This window comes from Falco rusticolus, chromosome 9, assembly GCF_015220075.1.
Source record: "Falco rusticolus isolate bFalRus1 chromosome 9, bFalRus1.pri, whole genome shotgun sequence".
Lineage (NCBI taxonomy): Eukaryota > Metazoa > Chordata > Aves > Falconiformes > Falconidae > Falco > Falco rusticolus.
The window spans coordinates 901,629-917,637 of record NC_051195.1 but is presented as its reverse complement, the minus strand read 5'-3'; the positions used below and the strand labels follow the sequence as shown (position 1 = coordinate 917,637).

The 16,009-nt window shown below is 41.2% G+C and overlaps 1 protein-coding gene across 16 annotated transcripts in view; it reads left to right on the top strand.

Moving 5' to 3' along the window:
* JAKMIP3 (Janus kinase and microtubule interacting protein 3) overlaps positions 1 to 16,009 on the top strand; it is an 89,658-nt gene that overhangs the window by 24,098 nt on the left and 49,551 nt on the right. For 15 of the 16 annotated variants that reach the window (XM_037400659.1, XM_037400658.1, XM_037400654.1 and 12 more), the window contains exons 2-5: positions 1,271 to 1,415; positions 8,594 to 8,733; positions 11,242 to 11,483; positions 14,769 to 15,266. In XM_037400659.1, the coding sequence (XP_037256556.1) occupies positions 11,349 to 11,483; positions 14,769 to 15,266 (633 nt within the window). In that variant the 5' untranslated portion in view covers positions 1,271 to 1,415; positions 8,594 to 8,733; positions 11,242 to 11,348. The remainder of the gene's footprint in view (positions 1 to 1,270; positions 1,416 to 8,593; positions 8,734 to 11,241; positions 11,484 to 14,768; positions 15,267 to 16,009) is intronic. The other variant, XM_037400650.1, reaches the window with a different exon arrangement.

The window sequence follows — 16,009 nt, the reverse complement described above, 5'->3', positions numbered from 1 at the left end:
TAATAGATAAAAAATAATAATAAAAATTAAAACAATTAAAAATAGTAGCTTTTCTGATGGGGCAGGAGGGAGAACAAAAAAAAAAATCTGTTGTTTTGTAGCCAGGTGTATCAGCTACATACATGTTCTGAGCTCCTGAGCAAGATTTACAAACAAATGAAGGTTTGTTTCTTTTTCTTCATGTCTGCATTGGTAATTTTTAATAGAATTTGCCCAGAACGCACAGGTGAGAGGCAGAGGTGCGGTAGAGGGAAACCTTGTCGGGTTGAGCTGCTGACCCTTAGCTGGGAGCAGTTTCTAGCTGTCATCAAACCTCTGCCTGACTTCAGGGGTGACACCTGGCCTGTCCCATGCCAAGGTTATTTCCAGTGTGACCCAAGCTATTCGCATAACTTAATACTCAGTAAATGCTCCAGCTGTGGCTGCCGCAGGGCCATGGGAAGCCCCAGCTCTACAGGGGAACAGTGATTAGTTGCTGTTGCTGAAGTTCGTGCTACTCCAGCTTAGAACTGCTGCTCTGACTCGTGAAAACCTTGGCTTTTCAACTAAACCTGGCAGTAGTAACACTCTTGTTTTGTCTTTTGTACATGTGTATAACTTAGACCTCTTAGATGTGTGTGTCTGTAGCTCTTTCCTTAAGATAAAATCTTATGCTTGTCTCATCTCCCGATTTGTTATAAGAGATTGTACAAGTACATGGACAAGCACCAATAATTAAAAAGCATTGCTTTCACTGAATCCTGTAGAGCTCTGATATATTGAATTGCCAGCTTCCTTCAGGAAGGAATATAAGGCTGAATTAATAACCCCCAGAGCACAGAATAATTTCCAGAACCGTTTTTTTATTTCCCTTCCGCATGCTACGATGTTATCATGTGGTAGAAATCTGTGTACCTAAAATAATTCCAGCTAATTGTTTGACAATACATATAAGTAGCTGTTACATTTATTATGGTTGTCCCACCCTAGTTCCAGTTCTCACACAGAGTATTCACTTAATGCTGCCCACTTCAAATGTTAAGAAATCCCATTGTGTGAGGCTGAGCACTAAATCTTAAGTGATGGTAATGCGAGATTTGAACAGCTTCTCTTTTCTGAACTCGTTTGTCATCTCTGAACTGGGTCTCTCTCTCATCTTTATCTTCTCTAGCAGTGTTCTTGCCAGAAGCCTGCATGGTGTGAAAAGGAGAATGTTTTTTCTTTGGTTACTGTAATGCAAAAGAGCTCCCTTTCACTGGAATTTATCTAAAGCGCTTTTGGTCTTTCCCAGGGACCATCTTCCCATCTGAGATCATGCTGGAGAATTACGCTTGATTCCATGAGAATTTGGACCTCCAGCTCCTGGCAGGACTGCCCTCATTAAGCAGATGTTTGTGGGAGAGGAATGGTGTTAAACCCCAGCGCTGTCACCTTCGGTGAGTACTGCAGCCCACCCCCCTAAAGCATCATCACAATAAATCTCCAACAAATCTGTTAGTTTGATCATAGTTTTGCTTTCTTTCTATGGGCCAAGGGACGTGCTCTCTATTAAATAAATGGGCAGAGATGGGGTGAAATTAGGGAGGGGAGTCTCAGTGACTGTCAGGAGAAAGTTATTTAAACAAGTGTATTTAGTAATGAATAAACAGATTTGACATAACCTGACCCTCAGGGGTTTTTTCAGGCTGAAGGAGCAGCTTTTCATTAGAGCTTGAGGGGCATCTAACAACTTGCAACTGTTTTCATTTAGGAGATTTTAAATTTCCATTCAAATTCTTGTCTGTTGCTGTTGGAGGTAAATTTTCATCTTAGTTGAGAACGGGGCACACATCTACTGAGAAATAAAACAAACTGTCAAATAGAAATATTTTTGGGGGATAAATGTGGTCAGCCTAAAGAAAGTTTCTTCCTCCCATCAGTGTCTTTCCACACTGCCTGGTTCCTCAAAGCTGAGTTTAATGAGCATGAGTCATTCTGGAAATTAGTCTTAATTCTGTAATGTAAAATGCAGTGTTTTTGTTACTACAGTAGTCTGTTATTTTCAAGCTCTTTATAAATTGAATAAATCCAAGAACTGAAACTCTTTTATAACAGTGTTGCATTAAATACTCCCTTTTCCACTCTCAAATCCAGCTGTGTTGCATGTTCATGCAGAAGAGGGTTGGAGAGTTAGTGTTAAATAGTTATTTAGGGATGTTAATAACATGCTTAAAATGTCTCCATAAAGTGCTTTTGGATCACAGGATGCCATCTGTGTTACAGTTGATTGTAGTTAATTATACAGGCATGAATTCCTTGGAAAAATAGATGGCATTACTCAAACAGTTTGTTTGTGATCAAAATAATGGAATGACACAATATTAAGCTGACAGAATTAAGTCTGAAATGCATTCCTCTCTAATAATCCTCCACAAATCAGTGGAATTATTCTGAGTTGCTCCAGTTTAACTGAGAATTTGGATAGGTGTACCATTGTAATATGACTGCAATAACTCCAGTGGATTTTTGTACTTTAAATGTTATGGAGCATCTGAGGAAAAGGAAAAATTAGCTTCCTACATAATAGCCACTGTTTCTAATTAATTATTTCACTTTCTGCAATTTACTATAAGAGATGTAACAATTAAATGGGTGGCATGCTTTAAAATACACATGTTGAGATTTAGCTGCAATTATGTCTTCCAGTACTGAAATTCTATTAATCATTTCTGTTTTACTATAGAACATTAACTGTTCACCTAATTGACACCCAGCTATGTTTTGCATTTTAAAAAACCCACAAACTGTGTAAAACTTATGAAAAATCAATGGATGGGATTTAGATATGTATGTGTGTGATGCAAACAGGTAACTATCCATACACGGTAAATCTGCGAATAGGAATCTGTGTAAACTACATATGTGTAGCTTACAAGGTGCAAGATTTTGCCTGGGTTTGTAAACATGGTCCACCCATCAAAGAGTTAAAACCAACTACAGTTGAAGGATTAATCTTTGAGGAAAAATTCAGGTCAGTCAGGATTTGACATGTGTCTGTTAAAGCTGTTGCTGGAATTGATCTAATCCTAAGCAAAACTTTGACTAAGACTTCCATCTGCAGAGACTCATTATTGTATGTTGGGGGAGGGGGTGTTTAAGTTCTGAAACTTATCTTTGATGAAATAATATCTGATTTAAATTAAAAATTATATTTTGCACTGGGAAACATTGGTTGGTTGGTTGTTTTTTTCCCGTATGGAAACTGAGATTTGCTCTAACCCAGCCAACTGCTGGTAAGGGAGCCCATTAACGCTGCAATATGGGGAGTCCATGAGGGATTTGCTCAGCATATGGTGTGCGTGGTAGTTCTATTTAGAGTGGAAATCTTCAAGACAAGACACTATTTCCCAGTGAGCATGGCACTGGATTAAAAGCAGGGCCCTGAATACAAGCCTTTCGCGTCCTGAATGAGTGCCCTGTGTACCCAGGCTTCGCTTTTATGCCTGTGTCTTCTGCTAGTTTCGAGCAACCAGCACATGATGTGATTACATTGGCAGAGCGCTTTGGCTTAGCATGAAATACCTTCTCAGTGGTATATTCATTTTCTTCCATTCAGACCCTTAGACTGTTGATATGCTAAATGAAAAATTGAGATACTCAAGAAGAGCTTCCCCATATGAGGAAGTGGGAACTCAGCCATAGACAACATTACATTTTCTTTATACTACAATATTTTGAGATGCACCAGAGACTTGAAAAGGTTTGTCCAAACTAATTCATTATAAAAAATTCTCAAAAATAGAAAACAATAGTGTTCACAAGGCTGTGTCATACATTTGAAATTTTTGTTATTTGTAAGAATAGTGTTTTGCTTAAGCTGTTTTACTTAAAATATTGGTACTCTAGGTAGGGATTTATTCATTTATTTTTAAATGCAGTGAAACATTGATTTCAGAAACTATCTAGAAAACACATTTGCCAATTAGCCTTGATGTCTGAATTCCAAGTCAGGAGGTAAAAAGAATTATGAGCCCAGCTAAAGGCAGCTTATGATACATTATTAATGCTATTTTCAATATCAAACATGCCAGGAATCATATGCATAATATATTCTCCCAGAATCAAAAATATGAAGACCTTTCTGTTCTGTTAAGATGATGTGTCTTACAGATGCATCCCTCTACATAACTCATTGTGAAAATACAAAAAAAACTCAAAACAAACAACAAAAAACCGATGGCAACGTAACTGGTTTTATAGGAAGCACCTTCTCTGCCCCACTGCTGCCCGGCACTATGGTGGTGCTGCCCACTGAGCTGGTCCACCAGCTGTAAGGACTGGGCTTTCTGAGGGTCTGCACTCGGTTTTGGCACCTCCTTCGCTTAGTGCTTGTCAGGCAGCTGTCGGAGCAGAGCACTGAGCAACTGGGCAATGGCAGGTTTGCGTTCCATCACCAGCATGATAAACCATCCCTTTGCTGCATTTGGTATCAGCACAATGATGTTGGCTTGGAAACATTTTTGTGGAAAGTTTTTGTTGTTTTGTTTTCTCACAGTATTTGGGAGAAATATTCTTTTAAGACTGGCATTTGTCCACCAGTCCCCAGATGGCTTTTCTGTGCACAGGCATGCACCAGCAGACACCGCTGTCTCTGTGTTACAAGACCAGCGCTTTTATTTATATAAGTAACTACTTTCATAGTTCCTAACAATGATGCTTGTCCCATCGCATACACAGAAGCTCTTGGTTGTCACCAGAAAGCTGCCTTACTCTCTGCAGTCTGATTTCCCATTAATATTCCTGGGAATAACAACCCATCATATCCCAGTTGGACTGATGACTTCAAACTCTGTAAATTCCTTTGTGGTCTGCAGGACAATGAATACAGGAGGGGACCTCTGTGTGTGTCACCAGTTCTTGAAAACAAAACCATTGCTTTCGGGTTTTTCCCTAAAATCCGTAGAGCAGCCTGGCTGTTGGAGGAAAATTTGGTCAGGAGCCCTGGCCCACAATGATTCTGCAGTAATTTCCCCTGGTGGGCTGCTGCAGCCCGTGTCTGTGCAATGCATACCTGCAGCCAGAGGTATGTCTGCGGGGGGGAGAAGGGAGCTGGGATTCCCGTCTCTCTAGCTGGTGCCCATCCTTAGTGGTATTTTCACTCTCTGTGACACCCAGCTCTGAAAGAGATGTGCCATTTGAGGAGGGGGAAGCCACAGCGCTCTGTGTCATGCAGGGATGCCGGGGGAGAAAGAGCTCCTGTGCCCCCATGTCCCCTTGCACCGGTGTCTCACCCCCAAACCAGAAACTAATGCTGCCTGGTAGGAGCCAGGCAGGGGGACACAGGCAAAGCACTCGGTGCAGAGGGCTGAGACCTCCCGAGGAAAGGCAGAGCTGCAGAGGAATTATCTCACCAGGAGTCATCTGTTTCCAGGGACTAAATCACAGGTCGTGTGTCAGACCACGAGTGAGTGAGTACCTGCCTGCTACCTGCGTTTCTTTTGTTTATCCTTCCTGCAGCTTCCTTCAGCGTGGAAGAAAATAGTGATAAGTGAATGGTGCACATAATGTGTTCACTGAAGCTTTTAGTCTCTGACATGAAGTCTCTTGTAAATTCCAACAATGGTTGCTTTTTGCTGGTTTTGCCTTCAAAATCATTGTGCTTGCAGGTGAACAGCAGTCTTGATTATATTTTTGGTTTACTAGAGATAAATCAAGCTGGTCAATAATAATATATGCTGCTCACACTGCATTTAATCTTTCCGTACTCAGAAGTCCAAGAGCCTGCAGGCTTCATTGGTCTGTTTTCATAATGTCTTTGAAACCAATGGAATTTCATGAATGCAGATTATCTAAAGACATTCAGACATACTAATCATTCATTAATTTGCATAGAATAAAGTAAATTTTAAACCATTAAAGTGAGCACTGTAAGTAACCATTACAGTTAAACCATTGAAGCGAGCACTTGGGTAACACTGGTACTCCTAGGTCCTAGGCTGACTTCCGTCTCCTGCCCAGGGAAGGACAGGGTTGCATCCACAAGCCCAGAGGCATTTGATCTTGCTTCTGCTGGGAGGGGAAGCGGGAGTCTCCTGGGCCTCCACAGAGACCCCAGCAAGGGCAGGGCAGGGCGGGCACCTCCTTTTCCATCATTCTCGAGTGTGTGCCTTTTCCAGCTCAGGAGGGATGTGCAGGATGTCTCTGCTTGGTGGGGCAGCTGCCAGCAGTGCCTGACCTTTGATGCATCCAGGAACAAACCCAGTCATAGCATCACTGATGGGCACTGCCGCTTCTTGACCAGCATGTACATCCCTGCTGGCTTCTGAATGCATGTGGGAAGGCTGCCACAACCACCACTTCCACAGGCTCCTTTCCACTCTGTATGAGCAAATCTACAATGAACGTAGCCCTTTCTTAGCATGAGAAAGGAGAAACGTACCCCTTTCTCGCAGGTCTTCCTCTAAGAAACCTTCCTGGTTCCCCCCCCCCAGGTTTTTGTGCGGGGAAGAGTGGTGTGCAGAACAGTTTTCTGTTGTTCTGCAGGTCTTGTTGCTGTGACCTTTCGTGCAGACAGACCATTACCAAGGCTGATCAAATTCCTATTACCTGGATCTCTTAATCCTTGGATGTTATTCATGGCTACGTTCAAGTTTTATCATTATGTCCCTTTTCATCCTTAAAGATTTAATTGAAAGGGTCCTCAGCTAATTTCTGTGTAGTCCTTTTTGAAGCAGGCTTATTACTCTAAGTACTGGCAAGGGAGCTGATTTTTCTTTGGGAAAATCTCATTAAGGCTTCAGCATTCCAGTCTGGAAGATGTTTCCAATGTCAGCCCCTTTGCCCACACTGCACCGATGGGAGCCTGTAGGATCTGAAAGTCAGTTCCTTCCCCTTTGTCACCTGAAACTTACTGTGGGACATGTAGGCATGAGCCACAGCAGAGCTTGCAGAGGAGAAAGTCTCCTGGCGCTGGTTTTGGGGCACAGGTGCCAGCTGCAGGCAGTGACTTTGGCTAGTGAAGCCTCAGCAAACCTTGGCTGAGGGTGGGCAACCGCAGCCTCCAGCTTACCGCGCTTGGGCTGCTCTCGTGACACCTTGCATGATAGTATTTCAGATCTTCAAAAGTTTTGGGGACCTGCTCAAAGTAAACATTGCAATACAAGCTTTTCTTTCTTGAAATAAGCTAACCAATTGTAAATTTTACTTTTTAGTAGAGAAAAAGCAGATCTAGGCAGATGGTTGTCATGAAACATGTTAACTCATACAATTAAACCTTTTAATTGTTTGTGTGTATATATATATATATATAAAACCTGTTTTAAAATTTAAAAGGTTAAACACTGGAAGTATAAGGACACATGGTGCTACAAATCATCCTCAGCCAGAATTCCCAGCAAGCAAACTGTGGTTAGCAGCCATCAGGTCCCTGGTGCTACAGGGACGGTCCCGGAATGGTGTGCTCATCTCTCTGCATGATGCTCCTGAGGGGTTCGCTGAGACAATACCAGCACGTGGTGGCAAAACAGTTGATCTTCTGCTGCTCAGATTCCCTGGGCAGTGTGTGCCCAGGCTGTCTGGCTACTCTGCGCTGTTACCACGCGCTGTTTCCAGAAAGTCAGCTGCAGGGCTTGCGCTGCTCCCAGCAAGCCTCTAATAACATCTCTGCCTTTCAGTTTACTTGCATTAGTTCCTTAGTTTTATTTTCTGTAAGAAAACAAACAAAAATTCTTGTAGCCCTTGTCTGTCAAAAATAATCCTTCTGACTGAAATTATTCTTACAAATCCCTGTATCGCTCAAATTATTATTTGCCTGGCATTCAAATGTAAGCAGATAAAAGCTTGTGTTACGCTGCTTCTCATTTCCTCAGGTTGTAAAATAACCTGGCATCACCTACTGCATCGATCGTTATATCATTTAAGAAAATAACTGTAATATGCACAAATGCTACTTTCATCACAGTAGGTGGAATTCAGTGCCTGTGGCTATAGGCTGCCCCATTTTTTTACCTATGAAGAAAGAAGGTTTTTAAGACTCCATTGTAGATCACTGATGTATTGTGTCTTCTTACACAAAGAAGCAAGAGTCTTAAATGTGAAGAACATCTGCTCCTGCTTATAGGTTTTGCAGGCAGTATCTCTAAAATCTCATTTGTTTCTATTTCTTTAACCAACCAAACATGTTTCTTTTTATAGAAACTTCAAGGTTACAAAGTTAAACACTAGACTGAGAAACAACAGAATTTAAACAGTTTATAGCACCTTGTTTTAATCAACTAATATCAGGAACTTAATTTCCTCCCCCTGCTTCTTTCTCTATGTCTCAGCCTCCCCACTCTCACTCCATCCCGGTGTAGATTTGCAGCTTTCAGCTTTGATTTCCCCAGCTTTCAGCATCTTTGCCCAGTTACTCCCAAACTCCAGCCACTTCTCCTGGATGCTCTCAGCTCTCTCTCGGCTTCATATCCCATCTATATATCCCCCATGGCAGCCGCCTCCCTCTGCTCTTTTCTCCCTAATGGATGTGGATTTTTGCTCTTAGAATTCAAATCAGGCTGTTTCGTTATTATTACTATTACACTCTTATTTTACTGTTATTACTATATTGTTATTTACTATTGTTATTTTATCATTACAGCTGCCTTGAACTGTTAAGCCTCTACTCGTGCTTGGACAGAGAATAGTGCTGCTCTGTTGTGGTTTTGACTATGAGTCATGATGTATAAACCAATGCATTGAAGGTCATCATCCAGAAAGATTGTTATCCACATTAACAGGGTTAGTATTAACAAGGTTGGAAATATTTTTCCAAATTTGAGCTTTTTTTCTGTATTTCTGTGCTATAACTTAAATAGATCTTTGAAACAAGGATTTACTTCAAACTAGAAATGTAACAAGTCAAAAACAAATCCCAGTGAGGTTTTTTTAACTGAGAAATAAATGTGATCTGTTCAGGATAGAGTTTTATTAAGCAAGTCAGAGTTTTCCAGCGAAACACTTTTTCATTAGATTTTACATTCTTCTGTAAATTTACATGTTATTGTTAAATTTCTGATCCATTCTGCTGTTTGCTCCGAAACAACATAACTATGTCATCCCCATCCTTGGGTCGGAAGTTGGCCCAAGTCTTGCCTGAGAACTTTGTTGAAAGACAGAGCCTTTATACCACTGGGTCTCATACCTCCTCTGTTACTGCAATTTTTAGGATCATCCAGTTCTCTGAATACTATTTTGAACCCTTCTCCTCACGGATGGTGTTTCCCCATTTTGTGTTACTATGAGCACGCATTTTGTGTGTGAGCTTGTTAGCTGGTACTCTAGGCATTTCATTCATGATTTCACTCCCATTAATTTTTTCATAGACTATTTTAAAATAAACCTTGATAGTGAGTCAGCTTTATCTACAGAAGCAGAGGCCACTGTTTCTTTACATGTGTTGCTGTTTATCATTTAAATAGGAATGAACTGGGTTTTCACAGCCATAGTCGATGTCCACAGATCAAAAAATTGTACAGGATAATTATCAAGGAGCTTCTGCAGCAGCATAGGGATTCTTCTTCCCTATTGCTCTGACAAAGCAATGTTTTACGAGAAGATCCTTCAGAAAGTGTGGAAAGTGTGAAAGAAAAAGAAACCTTGTGGGAGCATCCATATTTTGGGAATAGTGCAGACAGTAACTATGTTCCAGTGCTGCAGAGCTGAACAAAGCCTCCGCAACACAGCATTTTGCCCAGAATTTCTTGCAATCTTCAGGTTTCTATTAAATTAAACCTGTTCATGCTATTGATGAGCACTGAGTTAAATACTGATCAGAGGAAGAATTGACAGTAACCTGAACGCTCGCCTGCTGACTTGTTCAGCACAGAGTGATCAAGTGCATAACATTAATGGACTGTCTGTCTGCCTCAACAGCTCTAATAAATGAATCAAATGAAGGATAAACTGTGATGCTGTCCGTCAATCCACTTCTGTGCAGGGAGCTCACATATCACAGGGATTTAACTTGATTTGATGAACAGGTTAATTATTTATTTTTACTTAGAATTCTGATACAGTTTTCTGAACCATGGGATGGATGCAGCATAAAAATGGCATTAACAGACAAAAAATACCGTCTTTCGCCCTATGTTTATTTGTCTTTGTCTCAGACTGCAAATTCTTTGGAGTGAGTTTGCATCTTGCTCTTAGACTTCCTATGCCCAGCAGTTATACTAAGCTAGAATATGTTTTTTACAAGGATATGAATTTTCAATAACTATTTCCTTAATAGTATTGATTATAAAGGACCTTTGAGTTTCATTGACAATATGATTTTCTAAATTTGGCACACTCTCTGCAGACTGTAATGCTTACCCATTCCAGAATGCTGCTGTTTATTCTGGGGCAAAGTCTCTGTTGGAGAATTTTGAAGTAAAAATCAAAAATGCATATAGCTTTTATCACTGTACTTAATATTGTATGTTTTGTTGACAAATCTGAAGTTATCACTATAAACTGTGTATGTTGTATAATTTATGAATATGTTGGGATTAATGGGTAGGCATAGGGTGCAAACTATATCAATATGTGAATTCTGTGAAGCTGGGTCCACATTTGCCCAGTTCTCCACTGTTTAATAGAATGAACTTGCCTGTCTCGGTTTCATTTGCTTAGATTTGACGCAAAACCTCTTAGTGCGAATAAAACTCCTACATTGTTAGCAGACTTATATAAACCTATATAGATCTGAATTGCTGTTTAGATGATATACTGCACACTCCTGTATAGAAAACTTATGTTGTCTTTGGGTAATCTCTGCTTGCTTCTGTAGCTTCTTATTTTTTTTTTTTAAAAAAAGACAACTTTCATTATTTGCATCATGAATATCTGAAAAGTTTTTGTAGGAAACCAAGCATTGTTTTTCTTAAGACTTTGCTTTTTAAAGAATGTTAAGGTATCCTATACTGAAAATACAGCCATTGCTGTCTCCAAATCAGGATGGTTCCAGGGGCTGGTGCTTGGACATCCCTCCTGAACATCTGCATCCTTCTGCACTGTGTGAACTCCAGTGCAAATGAAGTGACAGAAAACATTTATAGTTTGTGATCTAAACGTTTTGATCTATACAGGTATAATACAAAATATTATTACACCTGAATGTATCTAGCTCCAACTTGATCCAGGGAAGAGCCACTTTGGCTGGTTGACATGTACCTCGTGCCTTCTAGGAATGTCTTGTATCTCACGGTGTGTTTGGTGGGTATTGCATTGCCTCTGACAGTGTTTATCTGATTTCCCTCCTTCCAGGCAAGTAAGAAAATGTAGTGGGACGGAGGCAAGGACAAGAAGCCCCAAGCAAGTGCTGGGACAAGGGCCTCCAGGCAGGACTCCCCTCCCTGTCACGCGGCTTCACCATGTCCAAGAAGGGCACCAGCAGCCGAGGTAGGGGGGAAAAGCCGGACGCCTTGGCCGCCTTGCAGGCTGCCAATGAAGAGCTCAGGGCCAAGCTCACCGACATCCAGATAGAGCTCCAGCAAGAAAAGAGTAAGGTGTGCATCTTTTCCTTTCCTTCCCCTGTTAATTAAAGTAAAGATAGTCTGTTTCTGACCGCTAACCACTTTTTGCCCCACTCAAGCTGACTTGCACACAACTTTGACAATAAATCAGAGTGCATGACCCTGGAGCTAGCCTTCTGTGGGAAGCGAGAGGCCAACCCCTTTATTGCAGATTTAAAGACTGTTCTCCTTGTATCTATAACCTGCGTACAGTACAAAAGAACTCTGAAAGCCTGGGTGCTTTGGTGGTATGGCTCTTGGTGGGAAAGCCAAGCAGTGAGGACTGGACAGCCCCTGGGCAGGCAGGACTCGGCTGCAGGCAGCATGTTTGCTCCCACCATCCAGGAAGAAGTTGGAAAACTGCATAGCTAAATGCCAGCAAAAGATCTGGAAAAACAAACACCCGTTCAAAACAGATGGCATAATCGTAGCGGCAGGCCGAAAGCTGTCCACATCCTTTGTTTCTCTCGCTACAACCCTTTCCAGTAAATATTTACCTATTTGTGAGGGTGGCTATGTTGAGGGTTTTGAATACAATTTTATGTTATTCAGAAATTCTCTTGGCTTGTTCTTCTGTTTCACATTTACACTAATTTCATTTGGGTTTTATGCTCAAAATCCTTCAAACTGGCTTACAATTACCAGATGTATGGTAATAGGCCTCAGCTCCCCCTCCCACTCTGAATGCCAAAGTTTAAGGACCACAGTTTCACCCTGAGCCTTTGGGAGAGCAGCGGCTGCTGCAGCCTGAGCCTTGGCTTTCAGAGCTTTCAGCCATACCCTTCAGACTGCTTCTCAGTGAGGGCATGAAAAATTTATTTGCTTTTGCCTAGTCCTGCAAATTAATTTCTACTGATAAACTTTTTTTTTTTTTTTTTTCAGTTCCAGAATGTTTATAGAGACATGGATTGCCATGCAGGGACAGAATGACATTGTGCATTTTTTCCATTGATTTGCATCTTTATTAGACATTGTAGGCTATGAATCTGATTTTTGAAGAAGCTTCTAAGGGTGGGTGGGTGCTTATATATATATATATATAAGCAGGACACCTATTAATCTTTCTGTTGTGAAGCAGCATTTGCAGTTTTAAGACCAAGGACCCTGTTTTCCTTTTCCCTGTTCTCCCCAGCCAGTTCTCATCATGGCTTCTTTTGAGTGCATGGTATGGTTTTAAATTGAAATGTCATTTGACTCTTCTGTGGTCAGATATAGTTAGTTGTTTGTACTGAATAATTAATTCCTTAAAAAGCATCTGATAAAATGCAATTGTTTGGGCCTTCACGGTAGCTTGCACAGAGCTTTTTGTGTCTTGCATATGCATCTGCACATAGTGCGGTTTGGATTTGTGTGCCTGAGTGTGCCAAAATAACGGCTCGGTGTCTGATCTCTCATGTATTCTCCTGGGAATGTGATGAGAGAGCTTCTGCAGCTATCCAGCCAAAAAATAAAGGAATGACTCAGACTTACTCTGCAAGACACTGGCTAATTCCTAAATGTGTGTTACCTTAAACATTAGTCTTTCTAGCACGTATTGCACACACTTTAGCCATTTCTGAGCATACATTTGCTGTAGTGTTCGGCTATGGATGGTTAGTTCACCTGGGTTTTGTGCTTCTTGCGTAACTTTATGATACTTATTTCTATTGTGTTAACTCATGCTTTTTAGGGCACGGAACTGGGCAAATTAAAAAGTCCATAAGATTGCAAGGAATTATTACTTAATTATGAAAAGAGAATAGGATGCTAAAATCAGTATTGGTGCCTAGACTTTCACCCTCAATATCCATAATTTTCAAAATTATGATACATTTTTGTTTCTCTTTTTCTAAATGTGCAGATATTTCTGCTTATGCTGGTTTCTAGTGAAAGAAAGGTCTTTTCTATGAATTTGTCAGGGTTCTTTTTCTATATTCGCAAGTTACTGTTTTCCTTCGAAGAATTCTCAAAGTTCTCTGTAATGTCACTTTTTTTTCTTTACACCCTCACAGTTTGGTTCTGCAGTGTTCTCATTTGTGAGGCGGGCTTAGGCATATTCTCAGCAAGGAAACCTGATGGTGTCTGCTGAGGAAGAAAAATGGATCTTTACTGAACAGAATTGGCTGGAACATTTTTCCCAATAAACACTTCAGTAATTAAACACAACATAGTGAATATCCACTTCTTAATTTTAGCATTTAAATGTGTGCACAGGCTGTTCTGTTAAACATTATAGTGCAGAAAAGACAGAGCAAACAGACATGAACTCGCTGCCTCTGAATAAATCTGCCCAAAGGAGAGGGTCAGCTATGCAAACACTGCAAAAGCCACTGCAAATACATGCTGGGAATAGCTTCTAGTGTGATGCCTGCCCTTATGCACCAACCACTTCAATAAAAAGCTGAGGTGCATCCTTTTTTCCCCTAAGACACGTGATTCTCATTTGTAGCCCAGAAAATCACTCATGACTGCCTGACAGCTCTGTCTGCTCTTCTGTGGTGTGTATACGCACACATAACTCCTGAGCCAGGATGCACAGTACCAGTGCAATGGATGGAATTACAGACGGTGAGCTTTACGCTGGTGCCTAGCTAAGCGTGGTGGTTCATAGCAATCACAACCCAGAGGGTAGGTTGTACCTTAAGGCTCTTAGTCATTGCTGCTGTTGATCTTGATTATGTGGAGCTGCAGTGGCTGTATCAGTGACAAGGTGAACACTCGCTGGTACTTCTGGAGTATTTGTGGTAGGTTTAGAATCACTTCTACAGCCCCGAGTCCTCCTGACTGCGTTGCTGACTGCGTTACTGGAGATCCACACAGGCACCTGCTGGACCTCAAGTCCAGTCACTCCGTGACAGTGTGTTGAAGGTATTTGCCATAAATTATAGAAAAACTTTTCCCTGTGTAAATGTTTTACAGAGATTTGTAATGCCTGTAAAATTTGTATTTTCTTCACATAAAAAGTGTCAAGAGAGGAATTGCTCTTTCGTAAGTCTACAGCATGAAGGCCATGTGGCAGAGCTCAGTGACCCTGGGTTTACCTGGATCCTCCTTTAAAAAGCGATGTTTAATATGCAATAAGGTATTAGGTTGTAAAGAATGAACAAAATGCCAAATGTGTAGGTCTGTGTGTGGTGATAGTAACTCAAGAGGTTCGGCTTTCATTCTAAGGCACAGACACAAAAGATTAAAGTTAATACTGTAAAGTGATCCATCCCACTTTTAAATAATATTATGATTTTTATTGATAATTTTGTTGATCGAAAATACTGTACTTTTTTATTATTATTTTCTTTGTAGGTCAGCAAGTTGGAAAGGGAGAAAAATCAGGAAGTTAAGCAGATCAAGGAGCACGAACAGCATAAAAGTACAGTAGTGGTAACAGAGCTCAAAGTCAAACTTCATGAAGAGAAAATGAAGGAGCTCCAAGCTGTTCGAGAAGCACTTTTGAGACAACATGAAGCTGAACTACTTAGAGTAATAAAAATTAAAGATAATGAAATCCAGAGACTACAGACCCTTCTCAATGCTGTACGTGATGGGGCTCCTGACAAGGTGAAAACAGTGCTGCTTACGGAGGCAAAGGAGGAGGCCAAGAAGGGGTTTGAAGTCGAGAAAATCAAAATGCAGCAAGAAATTTCAGAGCTGAAGGGTGCTAAGAAACAGGTGGAAGAGGCTTTAACTATGGTCATCCAAGCTGACAAAATTAAAGCAGCGGAGATAAGGAGTGTATATCACCTGCATCAAGAGGAAATCAGCAGAATTAAGAGGGAGTGTGAGAGAGAAATTCGTAGACTGGTACGTGTTGCTATTTGATTCTATGTTTTTCCTAACACTTACGTTATTGATAGTAAGTAAATGAAAGTTCAGTGCTGGACCCAAAGGAGTGGGTAACGACAGACATTCAAACTTCCAAAGCTTGCTTCAAATCTGTTTTACATGTACTAGTAGAGATGTCAAAATGTTTTTTAATAACTATTAGGATGTTTTGTAAGGAACTTCTTTTATCCATGTCAGTGCCTATTAATATTGTTCACATTTCAGATATCAAGAACCTCTTGGGTTACTAACTGGTTTGGGCAATTCTACAAAACCGTTATGTTTCTTGGCCCATGCCTCTATTACCCCACCACTTCTTCCTTGCTGATCCACCTTGGTCCCTCCCTTTCCTTTGCTAGTTCCCATAAAAATCCCATAATGAGCTTTACGCAATCCCAAAATGCTCGCTCTTCTGCATCCCATAGTGAGTCCTATACCCTGTAGGCAATGACCCCCTTGGCTCTGCAGGGCGGTGGGGAAGGTGTTCCTCTCTGTGACCCCAGGACAGGCGCTGGTGCTCCTCCTTTGGTAGCTCTACAAGCAGTAACCTGGCAGGCTCCCACCTTCAAGAGGCCACTGGGGTTCCTCACCTGTCATTGCTCATCTGATCCTCACCGGATCTTCACGTGTGCTGATCAGCCTCCCGTCACCAAACTGAACCACCTGGGTCTCAGTTGCAACAGTGTGAGTCTTGAAGGTGCTAGCTACGTACTTATGGCTTA